Source organism: Pseudopipra pipra, chromosome Z (genome assembly GCF_036250125.1).
Source record: "Pseudopipra pipra isolate bDixPip1 chromosome Z, bDixPip1.hap1, whole genome shotgun sequence".
Lineage (NCBI taxonomy): Eukaryota > Metazoa > Chordata > Aves > Passeriformes > Pipridae > Pseudopipra > Pseudopipra pipra.
This window is the reverse complement of record NC_087581.1, coordinates 58,055,987-58,074,536: the sequence shown is the minus strand read 5'-3', so window position 1 is coordinate 58,074,536 and position 18,550 is coordinate 58,055,987. Positions and strand designations below refer to the sequence as shown.

The 18,550-nt window shown below is 38.6% G+C and overlaps 1 protein-coding gene across 3 annotated transcripts in view; it reads right to left on the bottom strand.

Annotated features, from left to right (window-relative positions):
• Window positions 1-205: 205 nt before the first annotated feature.
• Window positions 206-18,550, bottom strand: part of SNCAIP (synuclein alpha interacting protein) — a 93,281-nt gene continuing 74,936 nt past the window's right edge. The window contains exons 8-12 of one of the 3 annotated variants that reach the window (XM_064642784.1): window positions 17,980-18,149; window positions 10,845-10,937; window positions 7,356-8,418; window positions 5,586-5,656; window positions 206-780 (exon numbers count right to left, since the gene is read on the bottom strand). In XM_064642784.1, the coding sequence (XP_064498854.1) occupies window positions 696-780; window positions 5,586-5,656; window positions 7,356-8,418; window positions 10,845-10,937; window positions 17,980-18,149 (1,482 nt within the window). In that variant the 3' untranslated portion in view covers window positions 206-695. Of the gene's footprint in view, window positions 781-5,585; window positions 5,657-6,901; window positions 8,419-10,844; window positions 10,938-17,979; window positions 18,150-18,550 lie in introns of those variants that run through there. The other 2 variants (XM_064642785.1, XR_010426947.1) reach the window with 2 other exon arrangements.

The following is an 18,550-nucleotide window of genomic DNA, read 5'->3' as shown; positions in this document are numbered from 1 at the left end:
TTGGTAACTTAAAATTACATTTATACTTTTTTTTTATTTCGACACATTTTAAAGCTGATAAATGACCACTAAAGCAATTCTTGACTCGATTGACTGAACTGAAATACAGGTACTGGACATTCTCTAATTATCTAATGAACACCAAAAACAACAATAAAAAACTTAAAGCTCAAAAGAGGAAATGAAGTATGAGAGATATCTGCACTCATTGTGTCCTATTAGCACCATCTTTATTTCCTTTTTACAAAAAAATAGAAATAACAACAGACAAATATACTCGGTAAAAAAAAATCAATGCTTTTGCCTTGGTCTCACTGAGGAGCTGCGCAGGCAGAGTCCTGGCTGAAACTTTGACAGTATATGCCACTGACAAAGGGAAATAAAGGTATATGCAATATATCCATGCAAGACACAAAGTACAAAATGTGTTCTGTGGCCCAACAAACATTTTGGAGGTTGCCTGTGTCATAACAATTTTCAAATTACTGTTGCTCACCCATGCCTTTACATAGCACAGCTTACAAACAAGTTACATATACACATATATCATAAAAAAGATTTGTTTATGATCTAACTGCTACAGATTAAGGCATCCTAACAGCTGCTGTTTTGCTGGTGAGGGGTATGTCTCATATTAGTGTTTTAAAAGGCTATATTTCAGGAATTTCAAATGAAGTAAGACATCATCACGTGGTTTAGAGGAAGAATTCCTGCAGCTTTGGCTCTTCAGTACTCTTTTGACTGACAGATTTCTGGCTGTTACAGTTGATGTCATCATGCCTGGAAAACAAAGAAAGTTATTAATGGTAACACTAACAATATAGAGGTATTTGCACTGTGCTTATTTATCCTGTTTTATTCCATTTGCATGTACTGAAGTCTGAATTAATCTTTCTCTCTGAGCTTATTTTTCTAGACATGTACTACACAAAATACTTTTTAATACTGTGTATTTCTACTGAGTTGCAGCTTTCATTCTGAAATCAAACCTGGAAACCATTGGGATGATGAAGAGCTTTTTCAGTCATGGCATTAATTAGTGTGCTGTTGTAAGGTAGTGGTAAAAATGAACAGAACACCAAAAAATTTCTTGCCCTTTAGTGAAAAGTATCACAGTGACAAACAGATCCACTACAATAAACATTAGACATATCCTATTGGTTTCTGACTCTGCCTGTAATGGAATCATCTTGTCCCCATTACTAATCATCAGAGAGAAATGAACACTTTCAGAAGATGATTCACGGTATTTATTCTATGTGTCTGCTTTAGGTAGAAGATGGAGGCAAACACCATAGCAAAAATGGAAAGCAGTAATTATCTTTCTGACATGGGCCTGTATCTGTTTTAACATTGTAATTTATGTAAAAACTCAATTCTAGTCATTAGGATTTTATTAGATGCACAGTTGAGGATAATTTCTCCATAGCGTGTTTTCATTTCCCCACTAGGTAAACTTAAAAAAATAATTTAAAAATCTGTCTATCGTGTATGAGATTCGAATGATAGCTTGCCAATTAGGGTGAAAAAATTAATAACTACATATTTGTAACACTAGTTTTCTTCATTTCCTTTGATATGTTCTTGTTCTGAATTCCCAGCATGTTCCCCCTCTCTTCAATTAACCTTCCAACTAATTGAAGTCCACAGCAACTTGCAAATCAGTTAAAAATCTCACTTTTAGTTATACTACTGAACAGCAAAGCAGCAAAACTCCTACAACGCAATGATGACTACCTGGTTTGCTGCTGCAAAGGACAGATACTACAGTGAAGGCAAGAGCATATGTACAAAAAAGTTTGTCTTAAACTCAAATATTTGTGAGCCTGATTCTTATAAACTGGAATCAATTTATTTCATTCTGCAACCATCACAAAGAACTAAATATTCCCCATAACCTTGTGGTTACTTCAGGATTTAACAGATGTTGACCTTCTCATAGATCACAGTTGTGGGTCTTAATAAGAGGTAAGAGGGTATCAGGGATCATTTTATTTTAAAATCTCCTTCATTCATCTAAATTACTATTGTCACATACCCAAAGTAAGAGCAAAAGGCACAAAATTGAGGCAGACTTTGTAGGAATGGGATTGAGGTAAAAGAGGATCATTTACCTTTTTGCCGTATCTACTTTTTGGCACTTAACATGCATTGCTGTTATCAACAATATGTTTAGCATTACTCACATAGCTTTATTAAAGGCTGCTTTCTAAGGCTAAGATAATTAACTACTGCATGAGCTTAGACTTGCAGTGCTGAAAGTCCCTGTTGGTGAATCCCCCATGTAGAGTCTCACTAGGCACTCTAAAGAACCCAGTTTGTAGCTCTATGGTTGCAATATGACCTCAAAGAGCATCATTTTTAGCGAATGCAGACGTCTCTAGGTGACAATACTGTGACCTGCAGAAAATGTATTACCGATTCTACTAATTAGTAACCAAATTCCTAATCAATTTTCTCACATCTTCTGGTGCCTGTATAGCCCCAGAAATACTAAAAATCCCCTCATGCAGCAAGCAGTGATGCATGATCATAGCAGTTCACAACAGAACAAATGTAAATTTTCTGAGACAAGGTTTAAATTACTTTCATATTGATGTTATACTGTACTAGCTTGAATTGCTACTATTTTATGAGACATACAGATAAGTATTCTTTTTCTGGAGTATATATTTGAAGTTTTAATTTATCTAGCACTAGGTCTGGCAGTAGTATTAGGTTAGATCCACTTAACCGTTTTAGAAATATGCCCAGTTTACTATCTGACAGAAATCTGACAGTGGATTCTGCTGATTGTCCCAATGTATGAAGCAATTTTTGCTGTTGATAGTTGCAGCAAATACAGGAGTTTGTATTGATATGGTGAGTTAGTGCTTACTTTAATGTAATGCAAGTCTCAGATAATTTAAAGTGTGGGAAAGAGCTGTTCATTGGCACGCACGTAAGATGGAAAAAACCTACAGCTATTTGCTTGGAGTTGTAATTTGCCAAAAACTAGCTAATCCTTCCAAAAGGGGAAAAATTATCCCAAATCATCCTGTACATCTGAAATTTCCTTCAAGGCTTTCAGAAAAATAGGGTGTATCAAACTTAAAAAGGCCACTAAAAATTCTAGCACAGTCCTCTGCTATTAAGCTGTGACCAATTTGAAAAAAACAAACCACAGAGCCTTGATGTATTTGGGTATTTTGAATGAAAATTAAACAAACAAACAAACAAGACCAAAAAAATTAAATAAAGAGAAGCTGAAGAAAAAGAAAACAGGAAACTGGTGGACAGGAATTTCATCTCTCTGAAGGCAGATTTTGTATAATGACTTCATATTTCAGGAGATGATAATAAAATCCCTTATATAAGGCGCTAGAGTTAAAATGGGTTTGCAACTGTGTCCAGCAATGTAATTCCCCAATATAACAATCTTCAAAGGTTTAAAACACCAAAGATTATAGTCTTTTCCAGAAAGTTGTTTTTTTCAAAATAGTTCTGAAACAGTATTACATAGTCTCCCCAGGCCACCCAGGGGAAATTCAGATAACGTCCAGGGGCTTGTAGTCCACACCATAGTGATGTTCTATTATTTAAATTTCACAGCTACTGGGCATCATGCAGTGGACTAATAACAGGCACCCATTTTTCCCATTCAAAAATCACAGGAGATATTAAAAGGCATCACAAGGCTGGCTTAGAACCTCTGACAGCCTTTGGGTCTGTGTTCTGATTTCTGAAAAGCACAACAGAACTTCCATTCTTATGTGATTTTTGGAGATCTCATGCCACAGACTCTGGCACACAATTTGCCCATTTCTGTCCTAATTTGTGGGTACCATAACAGTCTCCTCAAACTGTGCCCCTCATGCACTCTGTTCCTTGTTTCCTGCTCTCTGGTTCTACATGTGTCCACTGCCATGGGGGCAACTTCAGGACATGGTGCCTGGACCATTAGTGCCTGGAGGTGTAATCAGGAGCTCAGGCCCAGCCATCACCCTCCCAGCAGGTGACTTCACATCTCTGCAGTGGCAGCCAGACCTTCCCTATCTCTCACTGTTTCTGGGAAATACCATGTTGTCAGGGATTTCTCACACAAGAGGAGTTACACAAGGCAATGCCAAATTACAACAAATGGCTACATTTGGGAGACAGCTCCAACATAAGGATGAGCTTAATGGTTTTGTATTCCTCTATGGCCTGGACAGGCAGCTGGATGTTTTGACTGGAGGCTGACCACTGATGCTCCCTCAAACTACTACTGTGAAGTTTTGTGCACAGGAGTTTCCCCTCTTTGTTTTCTGGAGAGAATGAAACATCTTGGAAATCTTACAGTTCTGTTTCTGGTTTCACATATGCTGTGCCAATGACTTCAGAACAAAACTCCCATTTCCATTACAGAAATTCGGTTTTCAAGTATGGGAAGGTCCTGGCAATAGCAAATAAGTGAACAAAAAACCAAATGTATTAGATATAGAAAATACTAATCTGAAAGTAATTTAGGCTCCTGAACTGCAGAATGACTAACGTCAGACTAACTTTACATCTGAGTTTAACAGAAAAAGGAATTTGTGAGTGTTAAGAGTTGAGTAAAAATGGCAGGCAATTTTTAGAACGCATTTGCTTACAAAATAAACATTGGTCATCGAGTCCAACTCCTGGCCCTGCACAGGACTATCCCCAAGAGCCACACCATGTGCCCGAGAGCACTGTCCAAATACTTTTTGAACTCTGTCAGCCTGTTCCAGTGCCCAACCACCCTCCAACCTAAACCTCCCCCGACACAACTTCAGGCCATTCCCTTGGGTCCTGTCACTGGTCACCACAGAGAATAGATCAGTGCCTGCCCCTCCTCTTCCCCTCACAAGGAAGTTGTAGACTGCAGTGAGGTCTCCCTTCAATCTGCTCCAGGCTGAACAGACCAAGTGACCTCAGCAGCTCCTCATACAGCTTCCCCTCAAGGCCCTTCATCCTTTTCGCTGCCCTCATTTAGACACTCTCTAATGGCTTAAATGTTCTTTTCCCAACATGTCTTTATGGACATTGGGGGACTGATCTTTATCTGCTCCAAATTAAGGAGTTTGAACACAGTCATGGCTGATCAGATTTTTACAAAACAGATTTAAGTTCAAAACCCAAGAGAGAGTAAGAAAAAAGCGAAAATAAAAGACTACTACTTGAAGCACTACTACTTAAAGTAGAGCACTCTGCCTCATGTTCTCTGTACTCTATTTAGAGATGAACTGTGGTCTTTTTTGCTCTCCTCATGAGAGGAAATTTAATTTCCATTCTCATCTGGTTCTTGACTTTCATTCAATGGAGGTAGAATACTCAGCCAAAGTCTGCTATACACCCTGGTGGATTTATGAGTATGAATACTTTCTGTACTTGCTTGGAACTGAATCCTGTAGCCAGTTCAATGGTGACATCAGCAGAAATTCATCATAAATTTCTGCTTTTCTAGGAATTTAGATGTTCATCTACTTCCCTTTTTGTGAATCAATAGATTCCAGTGTTTCAATTACAAATAACGTTAGCAAACACAATTTGAGAAAACAAAGCAACAGAGATGCTAAACATTAGCATGCATAAGCACATACCAAGCATAGTTACACAGAGGTTCTTCATTCAACGTGCTAGAGGAAAGACTGGTGTAGCTGAAGAAAGGATCCTAAGGAAGTACAACATCATATCAGTTAAAAGCATGCACTGTGCTCACCACATGCATAACATGGAAATCTACCAAAACATGCAGTCAGACAGCCACAGTAATGTTTCAACAGATTTCTTTTTATGCCTGAATCTGTTACCTCTTTGAGATGTGTGCTGTGGTCCTTTGGGTTGGTATGAAAATTTATTCTTTCCACAGTTTTGATGTTGACAAGAGTGACATGCAAACATGGCCTTTTCACAGACAATAAGCGTTTTACAGTGCAAGCATCAATCCTGTTAGAATTACCTCATACAATTCTTCAGATTTCTTAGGGAACTACGAAAACTGCTCATGACCCTACAATCTATCAGAACATCTTTGAAGACAGACTGTCTTTTCGTTTGTCACTATGAAATCTGAATCACTCACTTGAAAAAAGAAGCCATTGTGTTATATAAATACTTCCATATTAAACTGGCTGTTCAAGTAGATGGTTCAGGTCTTCAAAGACTCAGACTAGTAGTTCATATTGTGATTCTCAGTAAACTTTAAGAAATGCAGTCCCACTTCAATTTAGCCTGCTTCCTCTCTTTTGAATTTTTAATTTAATTTAATTTCATTTCATTTCATTTTACAGTATGCTATACACTACTGTTCTAGCAGCACCCACTAACATGGACTGCTCACTGTTTCCAAATTCTCTCTTTCCACTGTTTCTTTTCCATACCCATTTTGCCTCCTCTTTGCCTAAGATTTTCCTGTGTTTTTCTCCCATTACCTTGTCATACTTTTAACAGTATATAATTCACCAATTCTTCTCCTCCTGCTATTGGCCCACTTTAAGTTTTTTTTTCATCTTGAATTTATTTTTCCACCTCATGTCTTTCCATCCACCCCTTCCCTCCCAGTGTGACTTCCACAGAGAATAAAATCATCTACCATTCCCTCTCAACTGTATTTTATCTCCAGATGCTCATACTTCTCTCCACTCTACAAACACACTGCGCCCACAGTATTTCCTCCCTCTGTCTCTTTCATTCAATACCTCTTTCTCTTGAAAGATACATTTGTTCAAAGTATTTTCTCCTTCCTTTAAACAAGAGGGACACTCCTCTTTCTGTTGGGATCCCAGAAAGGACATTGTGTTGACTGCAAAGAGGGGATGATCTGGATCCAGTACATTTTGCTACAGACCAACCATATGCTCTGGTACAAGAAGACTCTGTTATGAGGAGAAGGTGGGCAAATAACACTGTAACTCACACAGAAGCCAGAAGGACCATTTCTGCAATTTTTCCTGGTTGTACTTCTCATCAAGTCTTGGCTATAGGACAGGCCAGGGTGAGTCCTTCAGCTATTTACTCCTCAGATATCCCATGGTTTCAAGAGTGACATTCTCATTGTAAGTTTTGTCACTCGGTGCAATATCAAACATCATTTCCATGTGAATCACATTTCAGTAGAAAGCTTTAAACATAGAATATGTGAACCACATGCTCTAAGAGTACAGACTGTACAGTCTTGTACAGACAAGCAACACCTGCCACTCCTCAGAAAAGCCTTCCAAAATTAAAAGGGATTTATACAGGTCAAATACAATAAAGTATTTGTGTGCATCCTTTTGCTATAGAAAGGCAAGAGGAAGAAGCTGTCAAATTTATTCATTACTTAAAGAGACTAGAAAAAAAAAGGCCCTTCCTTCTTTCAGTGCACTCACTGGCTTGTTTCTTCCTTTTGAGAGAACTGCTGGATTTCCCTTGCTGTCTGTTGTCTTCCTTCCTGATGAGGTAAAAGGCAGCGTCGATGAGGTTTTGACCTGGTTTGCTGTTTGACAGTTGTTATTGTTATTTTGGTTGCCACTCAGTGTCTCCATTATGGACCGAAAGGTTCCAAAAGGCCTTTTCAGCTGATCCCCTATATGCTCCCCAGAGCTGGGTGGAGCCCGCATGAGTCCTTTGCTCTGGTCTTTATCCTTTTCCTCATTTAGTTCTGACTCTGCTAGCTCCACCTGCACCACAGGCTCCTCGAAAGTTACACGAAGTTTCAAATTTTGAGACGTTCTGCGCTTTGAAGATGGAGACTTGAGAGCACTCTTAGGGCTTGTGGCAACCTTTTGAGCAGTGGCACTATCCGAGCTGGACGGAGAGTTGTCTCCACAAAACTGGTTCTGAGGTACCGTACCAGACTGATACGGGGCTTCGTTATCGGGATCACTGCTCTCTGAAGTAGGGGAAGGACTGTGACCATCCACAGACTTAGAGACCCTGATACCAAAGGGGAAGCGGCGTCCTGCCGCAGAAGTGTGTTTCTTAAGCATCAGGTTCAAACTCTCTGTGCTCTCAACACTCTCCACTATAGGCTGAGGTCTTGGTTTGTCAGTTCTTTTCGCAGGAGTGTTCTTGTGGTCCTCAAAATTAGGTGAATCTGTATCAGACTCGCTGAGAGACCGCTGCATCAGTTGCCTCAGTCGGGCTAACTTCAACTCCCTTTTCTCTGGCAAAATCTTCTTCACGTTCTTGGAGGATGCATGAGCATCCTGAAATTCCAAAGTCAGCTTTTCCTGCATACAGACATTTTCAGATATTTCCTTCCCCAACAACTGACGCAAGATTTTATCTGAGTCCTCATCTTTTATCTTGGCTCGAGTGCGACTAGAAGTTCCCAAGCTGCCAAGAATCTGAATCCCATCTTGGGTGTTCAATTTACTTTTTGGTGGAGACAATTCATCTGCTTCAGATGGTTTCCACTGGGGTTTGCCAGAAGCAGGAGATGATGGCAAGCTTAAAGAAAAAAAAGAAGAAACACCACAGTGAAATTAATGCATATTTAAAATGTGAAATTGCCATTTCCCATCTCAGCTTCTTATTACGTATCCTCTTCATTGCTACTCACATGGAATTTATTACTATGATGCTACAGCAAAGATTACATAAAGAAGGATGTAACCCTGTTTCCACTCTTATTCAGGATCTGAGGACCTTCACTTTCTCTTACAAAGAAAACTCCTTATAACCAAAACTTAGAATTTAAATTTAAACACCAAATATGACTTTATGAGGAAAACTCTAGAGAAACTACTGTTTCCTATTTATGGGAATTGTTTCATATTTTGTCATGTTTTAAAAGGCAAAGAAACCTGCACAAGGTCAAATGCCTCCTATCCAAGTCACATCATAATACAAAAGTAGCTCATTCTAAGTACTGTGAAAGGACTAGCTCTCCACATTGCAATGATTTCATATATCTACACTTCATGTGGTGCTAACAGCCATATAAGACCTCATAAAGAGTCAGAGCCATTTGCACTCAAAACTTTTTCAGATATGAAATACTGAAAAGCAAGAGAAAGGTGACAAGAATGTATTTCAACACTATTAGAATAATAAATTAAATTTAGAACTCCAAATGTTTTATAGCAAGGAAACAGCAATTTGACATAAGCCCAGTTTGCAAAGAATGTAAATTACAGAGATCTTTTCTTTCCCTGTGACATATGCTAGAGCTCATAATACTTATATACATTCTTATTTTAAACCAATTTTCCACTATGCAAGGACAAGATGACAAAATTAAAGTTAGTGTGAGGCAGGCAAGCAGCTTCTGCTCTGCTGAGTCCATATTCTCACAGTGTAAAAAATTCACATGCCTGTACTACCCACGTCATTTTCAATTCCCTTTGTGTTTTTTTCCCTATGCTAACCAAAACAGACACTAAAGAATATGCATTTATCTATAGTAGACATTCCCAGCAAAAGGGATAAGTTCTTTTAGATCTGCTACGGACTCCTTGGATGATGATGATATCCACAAGTGAGTTCTAACCGGAAGGAAAAATAGTAGCCAACCATGAAATAAAACAGAGTACAATTTTCAGACTTGCTCACTTAACTAAAATAATATTGAAACCTACCCTTTTACAGAAATAGTGAATGCTGAGAGATCTGCTCTCACCTTATCTTACCTGACATTGAAAGTAAAACAGTCCTGGTGTTCAGCAGTACTCAGATGTGAGACCACTTGGAAAGACCAGTCAGCAAAAATCACAGAAACCAAATGAGCTGGAAGACAACATTTGGTCCCATTGTACCTACTAAGCTGGCAGACAGGGAAGACAAAAATTCCTAAAAAAAAGACAAAAAAACCGTCTTTCCAGTGTGGTTTTCTACTTCAGCAGGAGTTCGGAGTTTACAGCCCTTTCCTAGCTGAAGTTCCTTTACACAAATGCAACTGCAATCCCAATGTCTTTGTTATCTACTATTGTAACTATCTGCACCTGCCTGAAACAATGACACATGAAATCCAGGGACGTGGAGCATTTGTACAGAAAAATGCTTGAGATTCTGTAAGAATCAAAAAAAAGCAGTCACTCATCCTCTGAGTTCATACTTGATAACCCAAAGCCGTGATCATCAATGCCTGCAGAAGCTTTTATGCTGGCTACTTAAACACAGATGTAGCTTCCTAACAACTCCGAAACAAGAAGAACCACTGTGTATGTCTTCCAGAGCGGAAAATGTATTAGAAGGTAATGATAAACTGAGTTCTCTTTGCATGTGAGTTACTTCTTTTCAAAGTAATCTTCAGATTGCTGTGAGTGAGAAGCTGGGCTTGCTTGACTTCCATGCATCACACTGCCAGAGATCCAGTCCTCAGTCTTCACCTTCGTCTTCTTTAATGTTTGAAACGTCACTTGAGTTTCTTTCTCCAACTTCTGACATGATACATAAGCAATACATAAAATTTCTAGAGTTTTCACTTTTTATTCAAGCTACTGCAGGTAAAAGATTTAATGAGCGTAAAGAGCCTTATTAATCTGAAGGCAGGATTTGTTGGTAACTGGCTTTATAACTTACTGCTAGCAGTAATGTACAGTGGATCAACATGAGGTCAAACTTTACAACTTTCCTACAGATTTCTAGGATCCTCTGCTGTTCATCTAATTCAAAATATAGTATATTTCACTGTAAAACTGGTTTTCACTCTGTTGGGAAACAGGGACTATTTAGTTCATACTCAAAAATTCCAATATTTATCAACATTACACACTGCCAAATTCCAGAAGCTCACCTTTGAGCCCACAAGGTAAACCCCCCACATTTTCTTTACAGAACACATTTACTACTTAGCCACATCACAGCTTCTCCTGGATAACTGATATACCAGGAAAATGTGCAAATCCAGACTGCAGCACAATTCCCCACCTCACCTTGGGGATGTGGGCAGTGACTTGCCCTCCAACCGCTGGGCTTCTAAAAGCTGCTGAAGTTGGTTCTGTAATGTCACACGTTCCACCGTCTGCCTGCAAGAAAATTTAAGACTGTTTACCTCAAACTGTAAAACTGTCTGCATTAGCAATCTGTGGGGTAACAGACACTATCCTTTCAACTTTGTATTAAAGGAAGAAGTCCTCTTCATCTGTACTTTATGTAGTAAGTAAATAGAGAACTCATAAATAAGAAAATACAGAGTTTGTACTTTTTTCTGAATCTCTGTTGGCATTTTATAATCACTGCACAAGAACAGCTGAGAGAATCTCACTTGTCAGATTATTTATTATACTTCATATAAGAAAAAGTGTGTGATCATAAGCAGCAGAGAATTGGAACTGAGTGACTCACAGATACAAAGATCTGGCAGAGCAAACTTAGGGCCCTTTAGTTCTTACTTGTTTGTAGAAAGGAATAGAAAATGGACACATTTAACAGTCACTTCTGATGTTTGGTGGTTGACTTTTATTTAGCTAAGCAACAGCTGAGACAACTGTTCTCTCCTCTTCTATCTGCAAATGAACTCAGAGAGGAGCCTTTGCCCACTGGAAAGGACTGGTCCAATCTTCAGCTGCAGGATGGAGTTAGGTATGACCTCTGTGCCACATCTGCTTGCTGCCCAACCTTACTGAAGGTCCTACTTGTGCTCTGCATCCATCTTATAGCACCCAGTAGTGCTATACCTAATGCCATTTATCACTTTCAGTGTGGTGTTGTGATTGTTTTGTAAATAGCTTTAGAAACCAACACTCAAAAATGGTAATAGTACCTAAAAATTGTTAGTAATATGAGAGTGATATCCATTCTAGAAACAACATTTAACATTTATCGTGTGCAATCACTATATCTCTTGTCCTGCAATATACTTATTTCCATAGGAAGGACTCAGTTGAACAGTATAACCTACAAACCCTCAAGCAGCTTTACAAGAATGATAGAATAGAACAATTTGGCACAAAAAGGTCTTCTCCCTTTCCCTGCTCCCATACAATTCAGACTTTCCATTCTAACATCAAAACACTCCTTCAGCTTGTTGACCACCACAGACAACATTCAGTCTTGTTTAGTGACCTGTAATTTCCAGTGCTTCTAAACACTGCACAGACAGAATTATTGGGAATTACTGGAAAACAAGAGACTTAGAGCTTTTTATTACTGTACATATGCTATCAAACAGAATTGGTATATTGTGTTTTATTCCCCGGTCCTGATGAAATGACCATGGGAAAATGACTTTTTATCTGCTTCTCCCAGGCTTTGCTTCTGTTGCTGTATAAGTAATATGTTTTTAGGACTTTTATTCTTGTTGGATCTGCAGAACTAAGACAGTTCTCAAACAGTGAGCTGGGCACTTTCCTAGCATGCCATGAGCAGAAGATTTAGTGGAGTTCCAAATGAAGCCTTTATAACTGGCAATGTCAAAGCCAGAAAGAATCCAGATGACTTTTTAAACTAAAGGTTGTACTTGCAGGGCTGGCAGAAAACAAATGTTTTACTTTTAATATATCAAAGTGGATTTGAAAAGTGCTACAGAAATAAAGGTGTGACCTTGACATACTGCCTTGCCATTGCATTTTACAATACAGTCATGCTTTATGTAGATCCTTTCTTCCTTTAATTTTCCATCTTCCTTCTTCTAGCCTACACACTTCCTTAGACCATTTTAAGATTAATCCTACCATCTGTCAACATTGGCTTATATTGCAGATCCCGAGATACTCTCTTTTAAGAACCAGCAAAATTTTCATTCGAAATTAGGTTGTGATGCAATTTCTCTATTTTTTTTTTGTCTTTTATCCTTCTTTTAATTTCTTTTTTAAAATACCTAAATAATGCAGCTAACAGTTTTTAATGTGTTTAATGTTTTTAGCTTTAGTGGAAATTTCTAATATGTCTTCTTCTGAGATAATATTCTCATTCCACTTAAACATTTCAATTTTAAAAGAATTGAAGTCTCCTCCATTTTCACAGTTCCAGTTAGTGTATAACTCACATAAACTAACACATCTTGCCACCACCACCCCTAAAGATATATAACATACACATATATACCTAAGATAATATTGGAAACAAGGCATCACAGCTTCTTGGAATAGCAACACTGCAAAGTATTAAAACCAGACTGATTTAGGAGATAAGATCACGGTAGCTTCTGGGCTAAGAGAGTCTACTTACTTTATTATACTTAATGGACAAATTCTGGGTCTTACCTTAGACAATATTCCCATGGAGTAATATGTAAGGACTCTTCTGTGTCTACTTAGACAGCTGTGGACCCCAACTACCTCCTAATGAAATCTGGGAGCTCAGTAACTCAGCAGGGAATAGGCTGAGGCACTGGGCGCTACTGAAGTATCTTTCATAACATGTTTTCTTATTTCTCCATTTTTTTCAAATAAAACAAGAATAGCCACTATACAAAGCAGAAAATAGAATGGCTTAACTAAGTAAGAAAAAGATGAACATTGTGAAGTTTACACTGAGTTTCTCACTATGCGTCTATATAATACACAATACCATAAAAAACTCCCCATACCAACCAAAAACCCAGCAACTTGCACACATTTTACCATAGCACTACACAAAAAAAAAAAAAAAAAAAAAAAAAAAAAAAAAAATTAGCTATTTTTACAGCTATTCCTGTGAGTTCCAGGAAAATCATGGATTTCTTTTACAGCACATTGAAAAGTGATAGCAACAGAAGATATTAAATTATTTTCTCAGCTTCATTTTTTGACTCCTGGTTTGTTTTGATCTTTGCCTTGCCAGAGATTTTGTCTTGAAAGTGTATCAAAAGAATCTGTAAGTGTCTCTGTTAAACTGATATACACATCCAGGTCCATAAATGTGGGATAGTGAAACCATTTCAGAATGCAGGTCCATCAGCAAGTAGCACTGTAAAATAAGTCTATGGAAGCATTCATTTTATGTCATTAATTTTGACATGGTCTCTTCAGACCAGGAAAGCCCAAACAATAAAAGTCATACTGTAGGTAGGAATTTTCCACACTTGCAACTAAAGATTTTTTAGGTAGATAAAATCAGTGAAGGAGTAAGTAAGATTGTAAGACCTATGGAAAGCTCAGGAAGTAAAACAAAAGCAGACTATTTAGTACAGTCTCTTTGAGAAACTCTTGTGACTGTCCTAAGTATTTTGTTTAGTTCAGAAAGTTGTATTGGATTGACCAAAATTCTGCAATTATGAAGAGATGTAAAGCAAAGCTTGCAGTTTGAAGACAGTAACAGCAAGATTTTGTGGGCCACATTCTTTTCTACCTATGGAAAGGTTTGCTTGGTTCTTTCCCTTTGTTGGGGAAAACCCTCAGTTAATCCTCTTGTGAAGATTTGATGGAACATCAGTACTAACTGCTTATTTCCTTCTTTCTTTTTTTTTTTTTAATTAAAAAACAAAATTTTAAAAAAAGGCTTTTATCTCTGAATGGATACTTAGACCCAGCACAGAACATTTTGCTATACTCCTCTGTATTTGTCAGCTGATCTGCTTTGGTTCAAAGAGCTGAAAGATGTGAAGACTCTGGAAAAATGTGATTTTATTGTTTTTGTTTTGTGCCTTTCTTTCAGGAATGGCTTCAAATAGTGTGATGGATTGGAATAACTTCTCTCCAGAACTGCTCTGTGTTGTCTTCATGATTGGAAAAGCTCATAAAAAGAGAATGAAAGATGGTACATCCTTCTTTGGGTTAAGACCTTTGAAGATAGGTGCTTGTTTAAGTTTCTTTGCTGCTTTTCTTCTTGCACAATATCAACCATTCCAGTCTTCCTGTGGTTGGACACATTGTGTTATCTGAGAGAGACTCTTATGCCTTATTAATGACCCACTCAGAATCATGAAATCACAGAATCACAGAATATGCCACATTGAAAGGGACCCACAAAGATCATCGAGTCCAATTCCTAGACCTGCACAGGACCATCCCCAAGAGTCACACCATGTGCCCAAGAGTATCATCTAAATGCTTTTTGAACTATGCCAGACTTGGTGCTGTGACCACTTCCCTGGGGAGCCTGTTCCAGTGCCCAGCCACCCTCTGGGTGGGGAACCTCTTTTTAATATCCAACCTAAATCTATCCTGGCACAACTTTATGCAGTTCCCTCGGGTCCTGTCACTGGTCACCACAGAGAAGAGATCAGTGCCTGTCCCTCCTGTCCCCTCACAAGGACGTTGTAGACTGCAATGGGGTCTCCCCTCAGTCTCCTCCAGGTTGAACAGACCAAGTGACTTCAGCAGCTCCTCCTACAGCTTCCCCTCAAGGTCCTTCAGCATCTTGCATGATCAGCTCATGTTTACAGCAGCTCAGGAAAGGCTAGAAAGCACATAAGGGCTTTCAGTGTTGATACTGATTGCTCAGGTAATCCATCATGATACAACCATACCTCTTTTGTCTCTAGAACAGTGTTAATTGACACTTGCACAAGTAGTGGAGAAAATACAAGAAAGCTAGTTCAGCTGCCCAAGTTGGAGCTATTCCTACATAACAGCCATTTGAACTGATTTAGACTGTAAACTGGACTTCTATCTGTTGCCATCTGATGTTTTCAGGATCCTTTGAGAAGCTGTTGCAGACAGGTACTTCACACCATCCTCGGATTTTTAAGAAGGATGAGCATTGCAAACAGGGCAAGAGCCTTTTTCCATCATCCTCTCTGCCTCCTGAGCATGAGCCTCTGAACATGGTCCATTGCTTCTATCAAAACCACTCACAGCCTGGGGCCTGCAGCCCAAATAGCCATGCAGAAGCTGCTCTTTCAAGCAGAAAACAGAATATTTCACTGCCTCAGTAAACTGCTACAGGGTTGCACAAGAGACTTACATCTCTCTGTAGAAGAGGAAGAAAAGGCTGCTGCCTGGAACTAATCTGAATCCTGAAAAATAGACTGATGAAGGGAAGCAGATTTAATTCCAGCTGAAACAAGCAAAGAAACCCATCAGGGACCAGATAAGAATCATTTAAATTACTTCCTATGGATACAATCTATGAGATGACAGTGGGGAGACTTGGAAAAGTGTTAATACTTTTGTCATGAAAGTCACAACTAGACTATTTCTGTGGGGGTGAGCAGCCTGCTGACTGATATAAGAAGTCTTTCTCTTCTATAAGAGAAATAACACTTATATCAAGTACTGGGTGAGGACTGAAGAGAACTGAAAACATGGAGACTCTGTGGTTGCCATTTCTACCTCCTGGTGTGTGTTTCCTTTTTTTTTTCTACTGAGCAATGGGGAAAATAAATTTCATTATATATTGTGTCAGATGCTAATGCAGCCTACTTAGGAAATGCCCTAGATTGTATTTTTTTTTCCTTTATGTCAGCTGATTTTATTTTTATTTTTCAGCAAATGAACCAACTTACAGGTACTTTAAAATACCCAGGGAACAGTGTCAGACTGTGAAATTATGAAAATTGAAAATTATAATAATTCTCAGTTTACTGTTTGTATTTTTGACAGTATTAATGATAAAGAAGAATGAAGATATCACAAAGAGAAAACATCAATGTAAAGACAGGGAGACCATTTACCAGCTACTGTCATGGGCAAAAGAGACTTGACTTGGGAAATTTAACTTAATTCATTGTCAATTAGCATAAATATTTCATTATTGCTTCAGGTTTGCAGAAATAAAAAAGGACAGACGTTTAAAACATCTATCCTCCCCTTTTGCAAGCTCAAATTTATCTGCACTGCTAGATCCAACTCTCCCCAGTTCTCAGGCTTTACTCCAGACACCTCTCTTCCCCTCTTGTCACTGCTGCAGGTTACACCCAGTCTCTTCAGTGAGCCAATATGCAGCACAGGTCAGGGTTCATGTGTAGCAGTTTTTCACTGCTGCTCCCTTTTTCTCCACTTTCTCTCGTGCTCTAGTGTGGGTCCTTGACAGGCTGCAGTCCATTCAGGAAATCACCAGTGTGGACTTACCCATGGGCTGTAATCCTTTCGAGGGATGTCCCTGTTCTACCATGGTACTCTATGGGCCACAGTCCCTTTGGGGATGTGCCTTCTCCAACATAGTGTGCCTCCAGCTCCTCTGACCTTGCTGTCCCCTCTGTTCGTCATTCTTCTGGTTCTCTTCTCTCTGGCATTTTCTGCCCTTTCTTAAATATATTTTCACAGAGGTGCTTCAAGATTGATCTATGTAGCTGTGTCCTGAAGTGGACCTGTTGCAGAAAGTTGTGTCCAGCAAAAAGTAGCCTCTCATCTGTTCTCACTGAGGCCACTCTACAGCTTCCCTACTAGCAGAGTATTATAATTTATACCCAGTAAAATTAGCTACATGCTGCTTGCCTAAAATGATATGGTCTTCTCTAAACATGGGATTATCAGAAGTCAGTTTCATGGACTGTGATAGCTGACAAGGTCTTGATCACATATTTAAATTGGAACAATGTTATGTCAGTGTTGATGGTTTCTAAGAGTCTTATGAGCCTATTGACATGGTAAGTCACAGTAACTGCACCTACAACTAAAGAAAGCAATTGAAAAAATTTGTGTTTTGAAATAACAGGTTCTTTAAAGAATGTTTAATAAAAAATCATACTAAAATATTAAAACCAGTTCATATGAAGGACAAACAGAACAGAAGATATTTCTTCAGTAGCCATTGTGGGCTTTGGTGACCTTCCAGGTCTGAAAAAACCCCTCCAAGTACTATTTCTACTATTCTTCCCAACATCAACACCCAGCACTGTAAGTGGGAAGACCCACTCACTGTATACAAAAGCATGCTATGTGAACAGAAACCATGACCAGTAATGATGTGATCCCAAGGTATGCAAAGGGAAAGGAACTGGATTGCTTCATATATACCTTTTTCATTTCTCGCTCCTTTCATCTATGTTCATAGCAAACTGCCACAAAGAAAACAGCTGAAAAATTGAGCTGCTAAAGGTGAAAGGGCAAATACTTGAGAGTAGGAAAGAGCAGAGAAATAAAGTAGAAATATGACTTGAAAATGTCATATATATGAAGCAGAAAACAGACACTGCAAATAAATTGAATATGAAGTAGGGTATTGTTTTAAGATCAATCACTCTGCTAACAATGAAACACTTACTCCTTCAGCTGCTTAGTTAGCTTGACAACCTGAGAGGCCAATGACATACACGTCTCCACAACTACTAAGTAGCGGGAACACATGGTATGCCCCTGTCGCTCAGCACTTTGTGAGGGTTTCTCTCCCACGTGGTTTTGCATGGTGACATTTGCTCCATATTCAACCAATGTCTGCAAAAACATAAAAGGGAACAGTGACATCTCTAAGTATAAGTCTCTGCTGTGACTTCTAATCATCACAAGAATGGCTGGATGCAAAACACTCCTGAATAAAATGCCTGAAAATGTTAGTCTGAGCCAGTAATTTTTAAAATTCAGTCACTGACAAGCCTGTATGCAGCTTGAACTCAAACCACATACCACTAAAATCTACCCCTTAGTGCAACAACAACATAGAAGAGTGAGTTGTGGTTCAGAAGAGCTATAAAAATATTATATTATTTCTTCCTCTCCCCTTGCGCTTCTACTCAATTAATTTTTCTGCTCATTTGTTTACACAGCATAGTACCACTTGTAGCATTCATAAAGTGAGTGAGATCGTCAAATGAAAACAGAGGACTTTCATTAGGTCA